Raw genomic sequence first — 20,687 nt, 5'->3', positions numbered from 1 at the left:
CAAACGGGTTCGAGTTGGGTTCGGATATCCTGCCCCACCGCCATCCATTTAGTAAAATCAATTTTTTAAATAAAAATTTTATTTTTCAAAAAACAAATTACATTATAAATAATAATTAAAACAGTCTCAAAAAATTTCATACATACATTTCAAATATTTTAAATAATAAAGACAAATCAAATTATCAAAACATTAACCACATATTTAATAACATAAATTATCAAATATAAATAATAATGTACATAACGAAATAAACTGGGGGGATTCGGGGTAGGTACTAGTGGCCCTATTATCCAACTTGTTCCCATATTTTATAATTGGGGAAACCACAAACCCAAATCTAGTCAAAACGGATTTTTTCCATCAACATCGGGGCGGATTCGGGTGGGTACCCGTGAGTATGGGTTCTGTTGCCATGCCTACATGTATGCAAGGCTGGAGGTACTCACACGTTTCATACTTCACTCTACCTCTTTTTGGATTGAATTACAGACTTAGGCGTTGAAATGCTAACTTTGCAGATTCACCCCACGTTCAACCGCTATGGGGGCTTGCACCACCACATCAAGTGTCCACCATCTCAATTTACTCATAATTCTTGTTCTAATACGAAACAACTCTAATTGATTTTTAAAAAATATAAAATAAATTATATTAATGGAAGATAATTAATGTTTCGTGAATTTAAAATATATAATTTTTAAAATAAAACAATATTATTACTTTTATTTAAACTATATATTTTGTGAAAAAATTTAATCCAAAATTTAGTTTCAAATTAATATTAATTGAAATTTAAAGTCGAAAATTCAATATTTTAAATTCAAAATAAATTATATTAATCAAAATAAATAATTAATCATCGAATAATTTTAAAACTTTAAATACTATTTACAAGGTAACCATTGTAACAAATGAAATATAGAAGAAAAAATAGCTTAAATGCATCTTTGGTCTCCGTATTTTGGTGTTTTCAATTTTTTGGTCCCCTTATTTTAAAATTCGACTTTTTGATCTCTATACTTTACTTATCTTTAGATTTTCTTGGCCCTCTCCGAAAAAAAAAATGTTAAGTATGAAATCTCATTCTAAACGAAGCTCATTGTTAAGTACTTCTTCATTGTTATCCTATTTAGAATGAGGTTTCATCATCTCAACAATGAGCTTTGGTTGCAGCTGAGCTTTGTGTGGTTGAAGGTCTTGATTGATTGCAAGTTTCAATTAATTACAGGTTTCGAGTGAGCTTAGTTTAGATTGAGGTGATTGAAGGTTTCTAAGCAATTTTCCATTGAAAGAAGAAGACAGACAAGAGAACTAGGGTTCGTGGGAGGTAAAAAGAACTTGGATTTTATATATTAGTTTATTGTTAAATTTCTAAGATTACATTTATTATTATTATTTCAATTATTTCAATTATATATTATTCAGTTAATATTAAAATGTATTAATCAATTTTTAAAAATTTAAAATTCCAAATATGTGACCTGGTAGGCTGGCACCACTATAACACTGCCACGACATAAATGATGATGTCACACGTGTTTTTTTTTTTTTTTTGAGGACCAGGAAAATTCAAAGAGAAGTAAAGTATAGAGACGAAAAATTTGGACTTTTAAATAAGGAAACTAAAGAATTAAAAATACTAAAATAAAAAAAATCAAAAATGCATTTAAGTCCAAAAATTTAATCAGAGAATTTTTAAGAGTAATTTTTAAAAATTGAGGTTTTTATTTAGGTTTATGAAGATAAAGATACAAAACATGAGAATTTGACATGTATACAAGAGATTTCTAGACTTCTAAATTAAATGTAAAAGCAACATCTTATACTACAAATCAAAATAAAAAATCCATATTAATGTAATAGTGGAATTAACGATTAAAACGTACAAAGCCAAAAAGTGTGACCAACAATATTACTTCACACACCATTTCACTTAGGGGTGCTCAAAACCAAACCAACCCAATAGAAAACCGCAAACCAAACCAAACCAAACCGAAACTGCAAAAAACTGCATTTAGTTCGGATTAGTTTGGGTCATCTTTTAATAAAATCGCACGGTTCGGTTCGGTTTGTGGTTTGTATTTTGTAAACCGAACCAAACCGAATCAAACCGCATTATGTTACAATATAACTTTTACTTAACTCACATCCAACCCAAACTTAAATGTATTATACCTTAGCCTTATGATTAAGAACAATTTTCTCGTCCTTACACATATGATTTTAGTCTCGATCTTCTCAAATCTCTAATAGTATTATCGCGCCTTCTTTGCCACATACATCTTCCCTCTTTTTGTATAATCTCTACTCTCTTATATTCTTTCTTTTTTACCTTCTTATTTTTATGCAAATGTTCCCTATTTCAGTTTCATTTTTATCGCACATCTTCTTCTCTAATCTCTTAACTCTTTTGTTTTTTCTTTTTTCACCTTCACTAATCTCTTCTCTCTTCTATTTTTTTTTTCATTTCTAATAATTTTTATATTATTTTATACTATTATTTTATGTTTATTATTTAACTTTTGTCTAATTTAATTTTTACATATTAAATAGAAAGTTGTTGTCAAAACATGACGAGTTTTGTTGTTATTTGATAGTGTATGAATGTCTAAATACAAAGTTATGTTGTCATCTATATGTATGTATTGTTCAATATAATATTTGTAAAAAACCGAACCAACCGAACCGAACCAAACCGTATTAGTTTGGTTTGGTTTGGTTCGGATTTTTTTTAAAAGCCAACCGAACCGAACCAAACCGCACTGAAAATTGAAGTTAAATGTTAAGTAGAAGAGTGAACTAACTACACATGTTTGAAACTCCAAAATTATGCAGATTTTTTTTCCAGAATCTATCAATTTCTCTTGAACATCCTATGCACTTCCATCTCTTTGTCATTATAATTTAAAATAACCACAAAATCATAGATTAATGTACCCCAATGGCGCATATCACTTTTTCACAATCACAACGAAATTTGAAATAACCACAAATACCGACGAACACCGACGAATAAAATCTACACTTTGATTCTAACTACATTTGAAATAACCACAAACACTGACGAACAAAATCTAATAAAAAACACCAAATCAAACTTGAAATTAAGCACCAGAACATCACTCAAAACATAAAATTAAAACAGATCCCACAGTTTGAAGTACACGTCGAACTTGCTCTCGTCCACCAACATCACCGCTGTGTTAGGTTGGAGAGAAAAAAATGAGTTGAGAAAAAATACAAGAACGATAGCCAATGCTACTTGATTCTGGACCAAATAGCTCTTTTACAAAAGACTCATCATTCTAAAGCTAAGAAAATTGATGCAATCACAGTCATTATAGTTTACAAAGCATGAGTTGAAAATAAAATATCAAATCAAGGAATTAATTTAGTTGAGGCATTTTCACAAACACGTTGTGAGTGAGTGAATACAAATACAAGGGATTGTGTATCAGAGGAAGGGTGAAGAAGAGGTGTGGAAAGAAATGGTGGATTTGGAGAATGGGAGGAATGGTGGCGGCCACTGTGATGATGCAGAGAAGATAAGAGAAACACTTGAAGTTAGGGTTCACACTTTGTTCACATATATTTAATAGACTATTGATATATTTAATTTGTAAATTAAAGTAACAAATGCAAAGTGGCCCAGTGGGAGAGTGTCTTATGCAACAACTCCCTTAACCATGGTTCGAATCCGTGGTAAAGATTTTGGGATTATTTTAGGAATTTTGATGACCTTAGTGATCTTGCTAATAAGGATATGCCACATCAGCGCCAAGTGTATGTTATGTGGCCCTTTATTTTGACTTGTGTATGTTATGTGGCCCTTTATTTTGACTTTGACTAACGGATGACTAACAGACTTAACGGAAAGGACTAACGTGACCCTGTTTCAAGATTTAAGGGATCGAATCGGTCTTTTTAAAAATTAAGGGACTAAAATGGACCCCGAGGTAGAGTTAAGGGACTAAAAAGGGTATTTTGCCATTTTTTTCATCAAAATCGCTCAAACCGCAACGCGATCACCGCTAATTTCACTCAAATAACGAAAACAAGCTTCTTAAATTCGGATTTTACTCCATTGTGGTAGTAAGAATTTCTTAGTTTCTCATCAAGGTAGACAATCTTATCTATAAATCTAATATATCTATTATAGTATACACAACATGATCAATAAATTATATGCTTAATCAACATCAATACTAATGCTAATATTCCTCTCCATGCTTGGTGCAAATCAATGCAAGCATTAGTAGTGGACTTCAATAAACGCAACATGAGCCAAACAGCAAAGAAAAGTAACATAACAGCTATGCTTAATATTGCATGTGGGAGTTTGACCAAAAAAATTGCACTTGGGAACGTGTATGGAACTCTATATAAGCAACACACCCCCATTAGACATCTTCATCAATTTTGAGCCTTGGAAGTTTTCTTCTTCCATCATCATATCACACTAGATAACCAAGGTTCATTTGTAACACAAAATATGGCAAAAAAACATATTCTCATATCACTAGCTATTTTTCTCTCATTCCTCTTAGAGTCCTCCTTGGCCAAACATAATTCTCAAACAATAACTTACATAAAGTCCTCTTGCAATGGTACTCTCTATCCTAATCTATGCATTCGTTGCCTTAACAAATTTTCACATTCAACCATAAATGGTCCTCAACACTTAGCCCAACTTGCCTTATCTGTTAGCCTCTCCAAAGCCCTACAAACAAGAGCATACCTTTTGAATGTAGCCAAAGAACTCAAAACAATTGATCATAACAACAAAAGGATGCATCTTACCGTGCAAGATTGTGTGAATCAAATCAATGATAGTGTTGACCAACTTACCCAAGCCATCAAAGAACTTAAAAAGTTGAACCAATTTAACACCATCATAAATGATAAAGTGTTGTGGCACATAAGTAATGTTGAGACATGGGTGAGCACTGCCTTAATTGATGCTAGTAGTTGTGTACAATCGTTCCCCGGTCATAGAATGAGTAAAAGGGTTGCAACGATTAAGGTTAGGGCAAAGAATGTTGCAGAAGTTACTAGTAATGCACTTGCTTTGTTTAACAGTTATGCTTCTAGTTACAAACTAGCAGCAGCTGGAACAACAAAAAAGCCTTGAAATGCTAAAAAGTTTGTCTTTTTTTTTTTACCACCCTCTCTGTTTGTTCATGTATATTGTATACATGTTTTTTCATTGGGTGATTTTATAGTTATTAACAAGTGCAATACTGATGTATCAATCATGAATGTATATTTATGCTAAAAATAGTTATGCTAATTTGATTTAGTTATTGAATATTTTCATTCTTAGTCAGTCACATTTCATATGAAAAAGCTCAATACAATGGAAAAATTGATGTAAATAGAATTTTTTTTTTTAGTGTTTACTGTTTAGTAAAGAAATTTTAGAAGGTTGGTAGAACCAGTGAAAATTGATTTTAACATATTTATAAGGTTGTTAGTAACCGATTTAATATTTCAAGTTTTAGTATGCAACAATTTTGAGACGGTTTAGAAACATAATGGACTCAACATATATTGTGAATACATTTTGTATCAATCTATAAGCCACTTAATGCAACTAATCGGTTTCCTATGTCTTTGCTTAATGCCGGCCGGCATGATTACATACGTGGCTTTAAAATTTTGTCTTCTAAAAAATTTGTCTTATTTGATTTATGTACTGTTCTTAAAAAATTATTATTGGTTTAATAATAAAATTAATATCATTGTTTCTTTAAGCAAGATATATTAAAGGGAGAATTAAGGATTCTTTAACCCAATTACACAAAGAGATAGAAAAACTCGACAAAAAATGAGAAAATTACAACCAATTACAATTACGAGAGAAAGAACAACGGGTCCTTACAAAATTCGTAAAACGAAAAATTGGAATGTAATTTTCCCACAAAAGCTTTATGTTTCAAACCGTGTCGTTGAAGTTCCAACCCTCCTCCCGGAAGCAAACCTCATTCCTAACCAACCATAAAGATCAAGTGGTAGCGAGCCAAACAACATCAACCTTCCTATTTTTAACCTTTTTTTTTCCGAAAGAACAAATGTCAATCCATAAAATTCGACAAACAATCATCCTCCAAAGTGTGCTCTTTACCTACCCAAAGAGCTATAGCACTCCAAAAAAATATTCACCAACCCACAATCAAAAAAAGAGTGATTCTTATTCTCTACTACATATCCACAAAAAATAAACTTTAATTTATCTACCGGAAAAGAAATACCTCTATGCTCCAAAAGATTCTTAGTTGGTAGTCTATCAAGAAGAAGTCTCCAACCAAACACCTTGATTTTAAAGGGCACCTCCGCCATCCACGCGAGCCCGAAAGCCTCATCAAACTTATTTGGAGGCCCAAAAGGAATAAAATCTTTAGCATAAAACGCGTAACACGAAGCAACCGTAAAATCCACTTCGGAATTAAAAGCCCAAGAAACCGAAACTCTCCCTTCCTCCGTACCCCCGAAATCGGCCAATCTCTCCCCAAACTGCATGACACCTTCCGAAATGCCTAACTCCTCCTCAATGGCCACGGAAATCCCAAAATCATCCCACTTCCAACTACCATCTTTCCACCCTCCCATGGCCGCAACCGACACCCCTTTCAACTTAGAAGCCATGTAAATATCTGGATAAAAATCCTTTAAAAAAAGCCCTTCGAACCAATTAGCTTCCCAAAAAGGAGTATTGTATCCATTATGGACTATAAAACTACAACAATTAACACTAGGATCCTTATGAGAACACCTGCCAATATTCAAAATATTCCTCCACCACGAAGAAGAAAGAGAAGAAATAGAAGAATTATTCGAGCCACTTTTACCAAACACTAAAGATGATATGTCACCATACTGAGACTTCAACACATTAAACCAAAGCGAGTCTTTCCCTTGAAGAATTCTCCATCTCCACTTATTAAGGGGAGCTAAATTAAAATCCGTAATGTTTTTCACCCCTCCCCCAACACACACGAACAAATCAAATAGATCCTTTGCAATCGACTGGTCTGGGAACTCCGAGATGTAAAATGAAGATACCTTGGAATCATGGTTGTTATAGTTTTGATTTCTTCCTACCAACGGGAACGTATCCCACCTAGGCTTCAAGTTCCTGAACAGACGGTTGTTTCTGACTTCCTTTCAGCCTTCGCCGCTCCATGACTCCCACTTTCGGCCGCTCATCAGAGTACCGTTGATCGAATCCCTAACCCTTATTATATAAACTAATATCATTGTTAATAAACAAGATTATAGTAATTAAAAATAATAATAAACATTGCATTAAAGGGACAATTATTTGAAGATATTAGGTATTCTCTTTTGTAGATTTTATATGTTTATTTGTGTGTGAGAAAATCTGTGGTGACAACTTTTGTCATGCTAGAGAGTTATGACCAATATTCAACAAATTCTTTGATAAGTGGTTTTCGCATCGTTTATGTTAGTTTTTTTTTATTTTTGTCCGATTTACCTTTGTTTTTATCATGTTTTATGTTGGATAGTTTGTTTTTGGTGTTCCAGACCTAAATAAGTGTCTTAGTGAAAGAGGAACGCGAAAGGAGAAAAATGCGGGAAAACAATAAAATTTTAAGATTTCTCCATACATTTTCTAGAGGGTTGTTATGAGCGGCCGTAACACCTGTTACGGGTCTTAGCAATCAAGTTGTCAATCCCCATATGTTTTCCAGCGGTCGTAACAACTATTATAGGTCGTAGCTAGTGTGCGCATCTTCCCGATTTTCCTTTCCTTTTCCAGTTGTCTATCAACCACTTTTAGGACTTCTTCTATTTTTATTTTATAGACCTTCTTGATGGGTATTGAACATGAATTAAAGCCATCCACATTTAGAATTCTCTATAAAAACTCTGGATTGTATGATCTTTGGATTATCTCTTATTGTAGTCTTTACATATTTTTTTTCTATTTGTGACAATAGATGTACTCAAGTCTCCTAGGCGCATCTCATTATTATTACTATTATTATTATTATTGTTGTTATTATTTGAGTTACGTTATCTTCAATCACGTTTTATTTACTTCATTGCTATAGTTATCAATTTTCATTGTTAATCATGATTGCTAGTCTGATGCATGCTTTGTCTGTGATATTTCTCACTATGAGTGAGTAGTCTACTAGAGACTAAGGGTCATGAAACTTGTCTTGTGACGTATCCAAGATAACTCTTACAAATTGAATAAAAGAAACTTGTTTACATTTTACTTTAAAATTTGAATTTTAAAACTATATCTCTTACGAAAGTAAAGATTATTTAGGTATTGATCATACACTGAAAGGGTATTAAACAACTAAGTACATATCATGTGAATGTCTGGGCTCAGTTGAGAAAAGTTTCAATATTTATATTTGTGTGATAAAAGGTCTTTGATGAATAACTTAGGCTAGCGAGAGCAGACGAATTATTCATCCTAGATAGGATAACACGCTGACGAAAGTAAGAGTTGTCTAAATTTAACTATTTTTCTATAATTGTATTGAATTTCTCGTAATTGAAATTAAGGAAATTTTGGATATGTGTGAGCAAGAATCATGAACCCTGGGTCTTGTTTGTCTTATAATTTTTATCTCGTTTTAATTCAATTTGTTTTTACAAAAATCAATTTTTGTTGCTCTAGATTTAGACTAATAAAATAGGATTTAGTTTCAATATTTTGTCTATGTGGTTCTATAACCTTTTTCTTATACTACTTCACATTGTCGTACACTTGCGACTCTATCAAGTTTTTGGCGTCGTTGTCGGAGACCAGCTGTGTTTGAGATTGAAATTCTATTTAGTCACCGTATAGACTAGAGTATTACTTGTCTATAGTTTTCTCGCAATCGTTGTATGAAATGATCTCGTTCTAATGATAATTTAGTCGATCCTGTAAACAAAGTTGAGTGTTTCTTACGCTAGAGACGCCGACGTCTAAGACAGCACTAGATGGCTGAACTAGTAGTTGACACTAAGCCTTTAACGTACTATGTGATTCCTACCGATAAGGAATCGCACAATAGCACTATGCATCCACTCATAGAGGCAAATAATTTTGAACTCAAACCCTCATTGATAGGCATGGTCCAACATGACCAATTTTTAGGGTTTACCAATGGAAAACCCGAATATGCATCTATCTATTTTTATTGATAATTGTGGTACCTTAAAGACCAATGGCGTTAATCAAAACGCCATTCACCCCAGGTTGTTCCCTTTCTTGCTAAGAGATTGGGCTCGGGCTTGGCTTCGATCTTTGCCCGTAAATTCTATAACTTATTGGGCTCAATTAAAAGTTGTCAAGCATGGAGGTTTGATTTCGAAGTTGATGTAATCTTTAATCTCGGTATCACTAGGATCTTAATTGTGCCACGATTTTATACCTAACAAAATATTTAGTCCTTTCCTCGTCTCAGGACATAATTTCTACGTGTGATTAAGGTCATAAGGGGGAGAGCGTCCAGTTACTCCCATCAGGCATAGGTATCATTTTCGGTTCAAACACCACTAGGGGTTTCCCAGCATTCTCATTAGATAGAGCATGAGAATACTCATCATAAAAGCTTTCGTCAAAATAAGATTTACTAGAAACACCCTTGGAATCAGAACTATAAAAAATAACTATAAGATTCGAGTTAGGGAAATTTTTCATTGAAGAGGTAGTATTCAAGTTATTTGGGGTTTTTACCTTCATAGATGACAAAGAATCTCCACCACTGGATCTACTATTTGAACTCGCAGGTTGATCTTCTATATAGACCATAACAAAGATAAAGAAATAGAAACTATAAAATAAGATTCAAAGGATAGAAATGGTACCTTGGAGGAAGATGAATCAAAGAAACAGTGGCAGGCGAAAGGAGTGATAGGTTCAAAATAAATCGAAGGACGCATTACTTCAAAAGAGGAAACAGACACTATAATCACAAGTCACAAAAAGTTTGAAGAAGAAAGGTTGATTTTACAAAGGCGAAACTTATTCCACTTTGTTATGAGAGTGAAAGTTCGCCCAGAAAGCTAAGTGGCCATCATATAGAAGGGGTGAACCAGATGATCAATAATCTAGATTAAAAGAAAATAGGGATACATAACGCAACGATCAGATCTTATTTTGCGAACGTAATATTGTACTTGAGTGCACTAGAGCATCCTAGAACAAAGAACCAAACCTTAATCTACGAGCCTATAGCCACATATTTAAAATTCCTTTAAATATTCCAATGATGGGAAATGAATTTAATATGCATGTTCCTTACTCCTCCTATAACTGGAGATGTGACTATTCTACCCTCATCTGCATTCAACCCGATATCAAAAGGCCAACCCAGATTCTAAAAGACTTCCTGCTCAACACCTTATGGCAAGCCTTGAGGGAAACTGTTATGGACGGGCCAAAGGCCCAATAAAGGAAAGGCCAATTCTTGTTCTAAAGCATGATCCAAATACTACTTAACTCGAAATTTTTTACCCATGTTGAAGGTTGAGAAAACACTTAGAAGGGGGTTGAATAAGTGGTTCTTTAAAACTTGATGAAGGAAAGATAGACTGAACACAGTTATTTTTATCCTGGTTCACCTTCTAAATAAGGCTACCTCCAGTCCACCCTCAACAAGGTGATTTTCCTCTCTCAACGAGGACTTAATCCACTATAATCAGAACCTGATTACACTTGCACGACTAACTGTCGTGACTCACAATACAATGCATGAGTGAAACTGCTGGTGACTAACAATCCTGCACAAACCAAATGTTTGTGACTAACCAACTTCTAAGACTCAACTAGTCCTATACTTCTTGAGACTTCTGACCCAACTGGTCTCTCAAGGACACAATTACCATGTAACTTCTGATGACAATGTATATTATTGCTTCTAGAAAGTTGTAATCACAACTGTGATATTTCACTAAGATTAAGTACAAAATAATGAACTCAGAATATGGATAAGAGAATTTTTTGTTTCAAGGAGTTTTTCTTCACACTTGATGATTTCTCAGAGTTGCAGCGTTCTTGTGTGTTCTTTCTTGTTTTCTTATTTTTCACTCGTTGTTGTATTTTTCCTTCAAACGATCATGAGTATATATAGCTTCAGAATTATTGAATGTTATCTTCAAAGCTTGTATTCAGCATTAAATGGTTTGCGTGTTGTCTTTGCTTTTGTTGTCTCCAAGGATTTGCATGTGGATAGCTTCTTCAATCAACCTTGGGAATTTTGCGTTTGGAGTGTTGCATCCATTTTGCTAATGATTATGTCTTCAATGGTTTTATTTTAATCAATCTTCGTAATCTTCTGTTCATCCTTTGTTCTTCAACTTCTGTTGTGGATGTGTTCACGGTGTTCAGGTGCAATATCAGAGGTTGCTTTCAAGGATATTAATTTGAATCATTCCTTATGATCTCCTGTCAAGCCTTGTTCTTCAACTTCTGTTGTAGATATGTTTGCAGCGTTCTGGTGCAATATCAGAAGTTGTTTTATAACTTGCGTTGCATTTCTCCAGCTTCTCATAAGTGCCAAGTTCTGATTGCTGGTACTGGTACATCTTCTGAAATTAGAACCATGTGATTAGAGTACCAAGTTTGCTTTATACAAAATTTGTTTGCTTGTTATCATCAAAACACTAAAATATGATTAGAACCAAATTATGTTCTAACAATCTCCCCCTTTTTGATGATGACAAAACATTTACGTTCTGGAAAAAAAATTGTATAAGAAAATTGATCTCCCCCTGAAATAAATATTTAGAGAGAAATATGATGAATAACTTCCCTGAATAGTTTCCTTCTTGACTTGATTCTTCAGAAGATTGATGGATGTGGCTATATATACGCGCATCTTCACAGAAGTTTTAAATATATTCATGCATTCCTTTTAACAATAGAAACTTTTGGAACACAAGTTAAAGAGGTTTTATCTTTGATTTATAGAACTTGTTCTGTTCAGGTTACTTAAAAAAATTAGGAGATGTATATTATTTTCTTTTACACATAATTCTCCCCCTTTTGTCATAATCAAAAAGAAATGATGCTAAATAAGAATGTATGAGTTTAGTCAGGTAGGACCATTATAGGCCTTAAATTTTTATGTTATCCCAGAAATAAACAATTGATAAAGAGAAGAAATATTCATTGATACTTGAAACAAGGACTCCTAGTAGATGGGTTCATAATATCCTCCATGAAAGAAGAAACGATTATAGTTCTCTTCATACAGTGCTTCCCTCTTGTTCGGAAGCTCTGAAGTACGGAATGTGTTCACGATTCCTGCAGATTCAAACATGCTGACAGGACTCTTCCATGTGGAATGAAGAATTCTTGACCACACTTGAAATCTATTAGAGACTCTCTGATGTGTCCAAAGATAATCGCAGCAAGGTTTATTGGTTTACCCAATTCCAAGCGATTGAACAAGAACCTGTCTCTAGCACTCAGGATTTTATGGAATTTTCCTCTAGGAATGAGATTTGAAAGAATCTTCCTGAACCAGACTTATTTGGATGAGGAGAGGTAGTAAAGGTTGTTTTTTAGACGACGAGCGAGTCTGCTCAAATTGTTTAGGATGAAAAATGCATTGGCATAGTCGAAGACAGAGAGACATGCAGCATCATGCTTGACTGGACACCCAATAACTTCAGCAATTGATGCTTCAGAAATTGCGAATTGAATTCCATAAATTGAGGAAGTGATACTGAGGTTATCTTCACTGACTGAAGCATTGACCTAAAAATTGTTGACAAGGTTTGGAAGGACAGAACCATTTAGAAGAGAAATGTAGGATTCTCATCCTTGCTTATGGCAGAGGTTTATGTAACAGTTGTCTCTTTTGGCTAGCCATAGATTTTGTTCTTTTATGACAGTGAGGGCTATTTGGGACGACATGATGGAAGGAAGTATCGATGATAGAACAAAACTGACACTAATTGAATAGATGGATGTTAGAAGAGGAATGCTTTTTATAGAGGATTGATGACAAGAGAAAACGTTTGGACTAGGCAATCAATATATGAACTCGCATGCATTATGGAATGAAGAGAAGCGGAGAAATATTGCAATGACCAAGGAAATAGTTGTGTTATGACTAAGGACATGTTAGGGATAATGTAGAGAAATTAATGCAACAGTTACCAAGACTTATTATTCATTTTGCTTTACATGCGCGACCTTTAAGATTTTGAACATGTGCTCAACAATCTCAGGTTTACGTGGATTGGCAGTTTTATATGCTGAACTTCTGACTCATCTTAGAAAACAAACTTCTGATCCAAGAAGGTCAGATATTTCTAGATGATAATCTTGTAGATAGTTCAACTTGCACTTCAGAATTTAACCATGATTTCATTCAGGACACAAATCCATACTAATATTCTTTAGAATGAACTTGAATCTATCTTCAAAAAGAGGTTTTGTGAAGATATCAGCCCATTGATGGTCTGTGTCCGTAAAGTTTAAGCATAATATCCCTTTCTGAATATAGTCTCTAATGAAATGATGCTTAATTTCTATGTGTTTAGCTTTAGAATGAAGAATAGAATTTTTGGAAAGGCATATGGCAGAAGTTTTATCACAGAAAATGTGAATCTTACGCTCATAGATGTGATAATCTTCTTACTGAATCTTCATCCAAAGCATTTGAGTGCTACATCCTGCAGCAGCAACATACTCTACTTCTGTAGTTGATAGTGAAATGGTAGCTTGCTTTTTGCTATACCTGGAGATCGGATTATTTCCTAGAAACTGACAGCTTCCAGATGTACTTTTATGTTCAATTCTATCTCTAGCAAAGTCAGCATCACAGTAACCTACTAAGTTAAACTCTCTGGATTTTCTGTAACATAGTCCAACATTAGTAGTACCTTTCAGATACCTTAGAATTCTCTTGACAGCAGTCAAGTGTGATTCTCTAGGATTTGATTGGAATCTTGCACATAAACACACACTAAACAGAATATCAGGCCTAGATGCAGTTAGGTAGAGTAATGATCCGATCATACCTCTGTAGAGCTTCTAATCTACCTTCTTACTTACCTCTTCTTTCCCTAAAATGCAAGTAGGATGCATTGGGGTTTTTGCTTCTTTACTTTCTTATAAATTGAATTTCTTCAGAAGTTCTTTGACATATTTTGCTTGATGAATGTAAGTGCCTTCAGAAGTTTGGTTTATTTGAATTCCCAGAAAGAATTTAAGTTCACCCATCATGCTCATTTCAAATTCTTCCTACATAGACTTAGCAAATTCTTTTCCAAGAGAGATATTAGAAGTTTCAAAGATAATATCATCCACATATATTTGACAAATTAAGATATCATTTTTGAATGATTTGCGAAAGAGTATTGTATCAACTTTCCCTCTTGTGAAACCTTTATTTAGGAGAAATGAACTAAGTCGTTCATACCAAGCTCTGGGAGCTTGTTTTAAACCATATAAAGATTTCTTTAATTTAAAAACATGTTCAGGATAGATAGAATCTTCAAACCCAGGGGGTTGATGAACATACATCTCTTCTTCAATGTAACCATTTAAAAATGCGCTTTTAACATCCATTTGATATAGAGTTATGTTAAATTGAGCAGCATAGGCAATTAATAGTCTAATTGATTCTAACATGGAGACTAGAGCAAAGGTTTCATTATAGTCAATACCTTATTGCTGACTATAACCTTGAGCAACCAGTCGTGCCTTGTTTCTGATGACTTCTCCTTTCTCGTTCATTTTGTTTCTGAATACCCACTTAGTTCCGATAGTGTTGAATCCTTCAGGTCTTGGAACTAGATCCCATACATCATTCCTGGTTAATTGATTCAGTTCTTCTTGCATAGCAATAATCCAATCTGTGTCTTGAAGAGATTCATCTACAGAAGTTGGCTCAATCATTGACACTAATCAAAATAACGAATTTTCATTATTTCTTAGGAATGCTCTAGTTCTAATAGGATCATCTTTCTTGCCAAGGATAACATCTTCTGAATGATGTGTAGTTAGTCTTGGAAATCTTTTATGAGAGTTTTCTTAAGATATTCTCATGTTCTCTATGGTTGATGTGATTATTGATGCATCTTTATCTTCTGAATCATCAGGATTTGAGAGTTGTTCTTCTGTATCTGCAAAATTTTCAGTCTGCTTTGGCTTTTGATGGCCAAGCTTATCAACCAATCTGATATTGATTGATTCTTCAATTATTAATGTTTATGTATTATATACTATGTAGCCTTTTGAGCGTTCGGAATATCCTAGTAGAAAACACTTTTGAGCCTTAGAATCAAACTTATGTTCTTTAGGGTTAAGAATAAAACAAGTACAACCAAATGGAAGAAAATATGAAATGTTAGGTTTCCTATTCTTCCATAGTTCATAATGGGTCTTTTCAAGAAAAGGTCTTATGGACACTCTGTTTTGAATATAGTATGCAGTGTTTACTGCTTCTGCCCAGAAGTTCTTAGCCACATTGGCTCCATTGATCAATGTCCTAGCCATTTCTTGTAATGTTCTGTTTTTACGTTCTACAATCCCATTCTGCTGAGGTGTTCTAGGACAGGAGAAGTTGTGAGAGACTCCATTTTCTTTAAAGAACTTCTCAAAGAGATGATTCTCAAATTCTCCTCCATGATCACTTCTGACCTTAATGATTTTAGATTCTTTTTTACTTTGTATTTGATTGCAGAAGTCAAAAAATACAGTATGTGTTTCATCTTTATGTTTTAAGAATTTTACCCATGTCCATCTGTTGTAGTCATCTACAATGACCAATTCATATTTCTTACCTCTTATTGATGCAGTTTTCACTGGACTAAATAAGTCAATATGTAGAAGTTCTAAAGGTCTTGAGGAAGAAATAACATTTTTAGATTTGAAAGAGGATTTTGAGAACTTTCCCTTCTGACATGCTTCACAAAGAGCATCTGAGTTGAACTTTAAATTGGGCAGTCCTCTTACTAAATTGAGTTTGTTGAGTTGAGATAATCTCCTCAAGCTAACATGTCCCAATCTTATGTGCCAAACCCATTGCTCATCATTTACAGACAGAAGACAAGTCACTTTTTGAGATTTTAGATCAGAAAGATCAATCTTATAAATGTTATTCTTTCTCTTACTAGTAAAAAGAATTGATTTGTCTTTCTGACTTACTGCCTTGCAAGACTTTTGATTAAAGACTATATCATAACCATTATCACTTAGTTGACTAATAGACAACAAATTATGAGTTAATCCTTCAACAAGTAAAACATTAGTTATAGAGGGAGAGTTACCATTACCAATAGTTCGTGATCCAATGATCTTTCCCTTTTGGTTCTCTCCAAATCTGACGTCTTCGTCGGATTTAAGTTCCAAGCTTTGGAACATAGACCTTCTTCCTGTCATGTGACGTGAGCATCCAGAGTCCAGGTACCATGACTGGTGTTTTGACTTCACTACTAAGGGCATCTGCAACATAGATCATTTTCTTCTTAGGTACCATATCTTTTTGGATCCTTTGATGTTAGGGTGCCTGAAGCTTTTTCTTAGCTTAGGTTTAGCACAATAAATTTTAGAATAGGATGTATATTTAATATCATGAGTGTGACCATAGTTAAAATGTGTGTGCAGTGGTTTATATTTTATTTCCATATCATCATCCGGCTTAGGTAGATATGGTTCCTTACCCTGAGGTGTTTTGTTGCCAATTCCATTTCGATTGCTTCTACTAACACATAAATCATTGAGGCTATTTTGCTTCTGTTTATGCTTTTAACAAGAAATTTTTGAAAACTATTATCATATTCTTTCAGAATATCAGGTTTTAAGGTGTTGTCTGAGTTCAGGGTTTTTGTTTCCCTTTCCTCTATTAGTTGTGTATTGTTATCTTTAAGTTCAGAGTTTGCTTGTTTAAGTTTCTTTGTTTCAGTTAACAGTTTAATCTTTAGCCTTTTAAATTTTGTTCTTAATCTATTGTGTCTTTCTAAGAGTTCTGCTAAACTTTCTTCAATCTCTTTCTAGAGAGTTCAGAAAATACCTCATTTGTTTCAGCTTCTGAGTCTGAGTCATTTTCTGTGGTGGCCATGTATGCTATGTTGGCATGTTCATCTTTTGAGTTGTATTCGTCTTCAGATGATTCAGAGTCATCCCAAGTAGCCATCAGACTTTTCTTCCTCTCAAATCTTTTCTTAGGCCTTTCTTGTTGCAGTTTAGGACATTCACTTTTGAAGTGTCCTGGTTCATTGCATTCATAGCACACATTGCTTCTTCTACTTGTTCTTCTGTATTCAGAAGTTTCTCCTTTGTATTATGGTCTTTTAAAGTTTCTGAACTTCCTTTTCTTGCTCCTCCAGAGTTGATTTACTCTTCTGGATAGAAGCGACAGCTCATCTTCTTCCTCTAATCCGGACTCACTTGAGCATTCTTCCTTAGCCTGCAAAACATTAGTTTCAGATTTTTTAACAGATTTAAGAGCTATAGTCTTACCTTTCTTTTGAGGCTCATTTGCGTCGAGCTCAATCTCATGACTTCTTAGCGCACTGATGAGTTCTTCAAGGGATACTTCGTCAAGATTCTTTGCAACTTTGAACGCAGTAACCATTGGCCCCCATCTTCTTAGTAGACATCTGATAATTTTCTTTACATGATCAGCTTTGGTGTATCCTTTGTTTAGAACTCTTAGACCATCAGTTAAGGTTTGAAATCTTGAGAACATGGCTTCAATAGTCTCGTCCTCCTCCATCTTGAAGGCTTCATACTTCTGGGTTAAGGCTAGAGCTTTTGTTTCTTTGACTTGAGTGTTGCCTTTATGAGTCATCTTGAGTGACTCAAATATATCATGTGTTGTATCTTTGTTAGTGATTTTCTCATATTTCGCCTGTGAGATGGTACTTAGCAATATATTTATGGCTTTGTGATGACTTTTGAATTCCTTCTTTTGTTTGTCAATCATGTTCTTCCTTGCTATCTTTTCACCTGCGTCTTCTAGATGATTGTAACCATCTTCCATAATATCCCATAGATCAGGATCTTGTCCTAGAAAGAAACTTTATATCCTATCTTTCCAATATTTAAAATTCTCTCATCAAACACAGGAGGTTTTGTGTAGCCATTGTTGTAAGTCATTCGCCATAGTGTTTTCCTTCTGGATCTTTTTCTGACACGATTAAGTGTTTGCACCCAAAACTAGGCGCTCTGATACCAATTGAAGGTTGAGAAAACACTTAGAAGGGGGGTTGAATAAGTGGTTCTTTAAAACTTGATGAAGGAAAGATAGACTGAACACAGTTATTTTTATCCTGGTACACCTTCTCAATAAGGCTACCTCCATTCCACCCTCAACAAGGTGATTTGCCTCTCTCAACGAGGACTTAATCCACTATAATCAGAACCTAATTACACTTGCACGACCAACTATCGTGACTCACAATACAATGCATGAGCGAAACTGCTGGTGACTAACAATCCTGCACAAACCAACTGTTTGTGACTAACCAACTTCTAAGACTCAACTAGTCCTAGACTTCTTGAGACTTCTGACCCAACTGGTCTCTCAAGGACACAGTTACCACGTAACTTCTAATGATAGTGTATAGTGTTGCTTCTAGAAATTTGTGATCACAACTGTGATATTTCACTAAGATTAAGTACAAAATAATGAACTCAGAATATGGATAAGAGAATTTTTTGCTTCAGAGAGTTTTTCTTCACACTTGATGATTTTTTAGAGTTGCAGCGTTCTTGTGTGTTCTTTCTTGTTTTCTTCTTTTTCACTCGTTGTTGTATTTTTCCTTCAAACGATCATGAGTATATATAGCTTCGGAATTTTTTATCGTTATCTTCAAAGCTTGTATTCAGCATTAAATGGTTTACGTGTTGTCTTTGCTTTTGTTGTCTCCAAGGATTTGCATGTGGATAGCTTCTTCAATCAACCTTGGGAATTTTGCTTTTGGAGTGTTGCAGCCGTTTTGCTAATGATTATGTCTTCAACGGTTTTATTTGAATCAATCTTCGTAATCTTCTGATCAGCCTTTGTTCTTCAACTTCTGTTGTGGATGTGTTCACGATGTTCGGGTGCAATATCAGAGGTTGCTTTCAACGATATTAATTTGAATCATTCCTTATGATCTTCTGTCAAGCCTTGTTCTTCAACTTTTGTTGTAGATATGTTTGCAGCGTTCTGGTGCAATATCAGAAGTTGCTTTATGACTTGCGTTGTGTTTCTCCAACTTCTCATAAGTTTCAAGTTCTGATTGCTGGTACTGGTACATCTTCTGAAATTAGAACCATATGATTAGAGTACCATGTTTGCTTTATACAAAATTTGTTTGCTTGTTATCACTAAAATACAAAAATATGATTAGAACCAAATTATGTTCTAACACATGTATGTAGGCATGGCAACGGGGCGGGGACGATTTTTATCTTCCCCAAACCCAAACCCGAATCCCCAATCAATTTCTGTTTCCTGCCCCAAACCCAAACGGGGATGGAGAATTAAAATTCAAACCCGGCCCAAACGGGTTCGGGTTGGGTTCGGATATTCCCGCCCCACCACCATCCATTTAGTTAAATCAATATTTTTAATAAAAATATTTATTTTCTTCAAAAATCAAATTACATTATAAATTATAAAATAAAATAATCTCAAAAAATTACATACATACATTTCAAATATTTTAAATAATAAATACAATTCAAATTATCAAAACATTAGCCACATATTTAAAAATATAAATTATCAAATTAAATAATAATGTACATAATGAAATAAACTGGGCGAATTCGGGATAGTGTCCCCATTACCCGACTCGTTCCCATATTTTATAATCGGGGAAAACTCAAATCTGAACCCAAACCTAGTCAAAATGGGTTTCCCCCGTCAACTTCGGGGCGGATTCGGGTGAATACCCACGAGTATGGGTTTTGTTTTCATGCCTACATGTATGCAAGGCTGAAGGTACTCACACTTTTCATACTTCATTCTACCTCTTTTTGGACTGAATTACTGACTTAGACGTTTGAATGCTAATCTTGTAGGTTCGCCCCACGTTCAATCGCTCTAGGGACTTGCACCACCACATCAAGTGTCCACCATCTCAATTTACTCAGTTTTTTTAATAGAGTGGTATCCTTCCTTCCGTGCCGACTAATCCACCTGAGAGGAGTTTTTTAAACTCCCCCACGTAGCCTCCGAAAGTTGGTCTCGTGCTCCTTCGAACTCAGGACCTCAAGGGAAGCACGCCCTTGAGGCGCAAGCTCCACCGCTTGACCAACCATCTCGGGTTATCTCAATCTCAATTTACTCATAATCCTTGTTCTGATACGAAACAACTCTAATTAATGTTTTAAAAAATATAATGAATTATATTAATGGGAGATAATTATTGTTTCGTGAATTTAAAAAATTTAATTTTTAAAATAAAATAATATTTTTATTTTTATTTAAACTATATATTTTGTTAAAAAATTTAATCCAAATTTAGTTTCAAATTAATATTAATTGAAATTTAAAGTCAAAATTTCAAAAATTCAATATTTTAAATTCAAAAAATAATTAATCATCGAATAATTTTGAAGTTTTAAATACTATTTACAAGGTAACCATTGTAACAAATGAAATACAGCAAAAAAATAGCTTAAATGCACTTTTGATTTTCGTATTTTGGTGTTTTTAATCTTTTGGTTGCTCTATTTTAAAATTCGGCTTTTTAATCTTTAT

At 34.1% G+C, this 20,687-nt stretch overlaps 1 protein-coding gene across 1 annotated transcript; it reads left to right on the top strand.

Annotated features, from left to right (window-relative positions):
• The first annotated feature begins 4,439 nt into the window (after positions 1-4,439).
• On the top strand, positions 4,440-5,193 carry LOC131606408 (pectinesterase inhibitor 9-like). Its single transcript, XM_058878639.1, has one exon. It carries the CDS (start codon positions 4,496-4,498, stop codon positions 5,132-5,134), a length of 639 nt encoding a protein of 212 aa, XP_058734622.1. The 5' UTR covers positions 4,440-4,495; the 3' UTR covers positions 5,135-5,193.
• The last annotated feature ends 15,494 nt before the right edge of the window (positions 5,194-20,687 follow it).

This window comes from Vicia villosa, linkage group LG5 (assembly GCF_029867415.1).
Source record: "Vicia villosa cultivar HV-30 ecotype Madison, WI linkage group LG5, Vvil1.0, whole genome shotgun sequence".
NCBI lineage: Eukaryota > Viridiplantae > Streptophyta > Magnoliopsida > Fabales > Fabaceae > Vicia > Vicia villosa.
This window is presented reverse-complemented; position numbering and strand designations above follow the sequence as displayed.

Bases quoted from the DNA above. Each gene is read 5' to 3' on its own strand.
- LOC131606408 (XM_058878639.1), top strand. From the start codon at position 4,496: ATGGCAAAAAAACATATTCTCATATCACTAGCTATTTTTCTCTCATTC.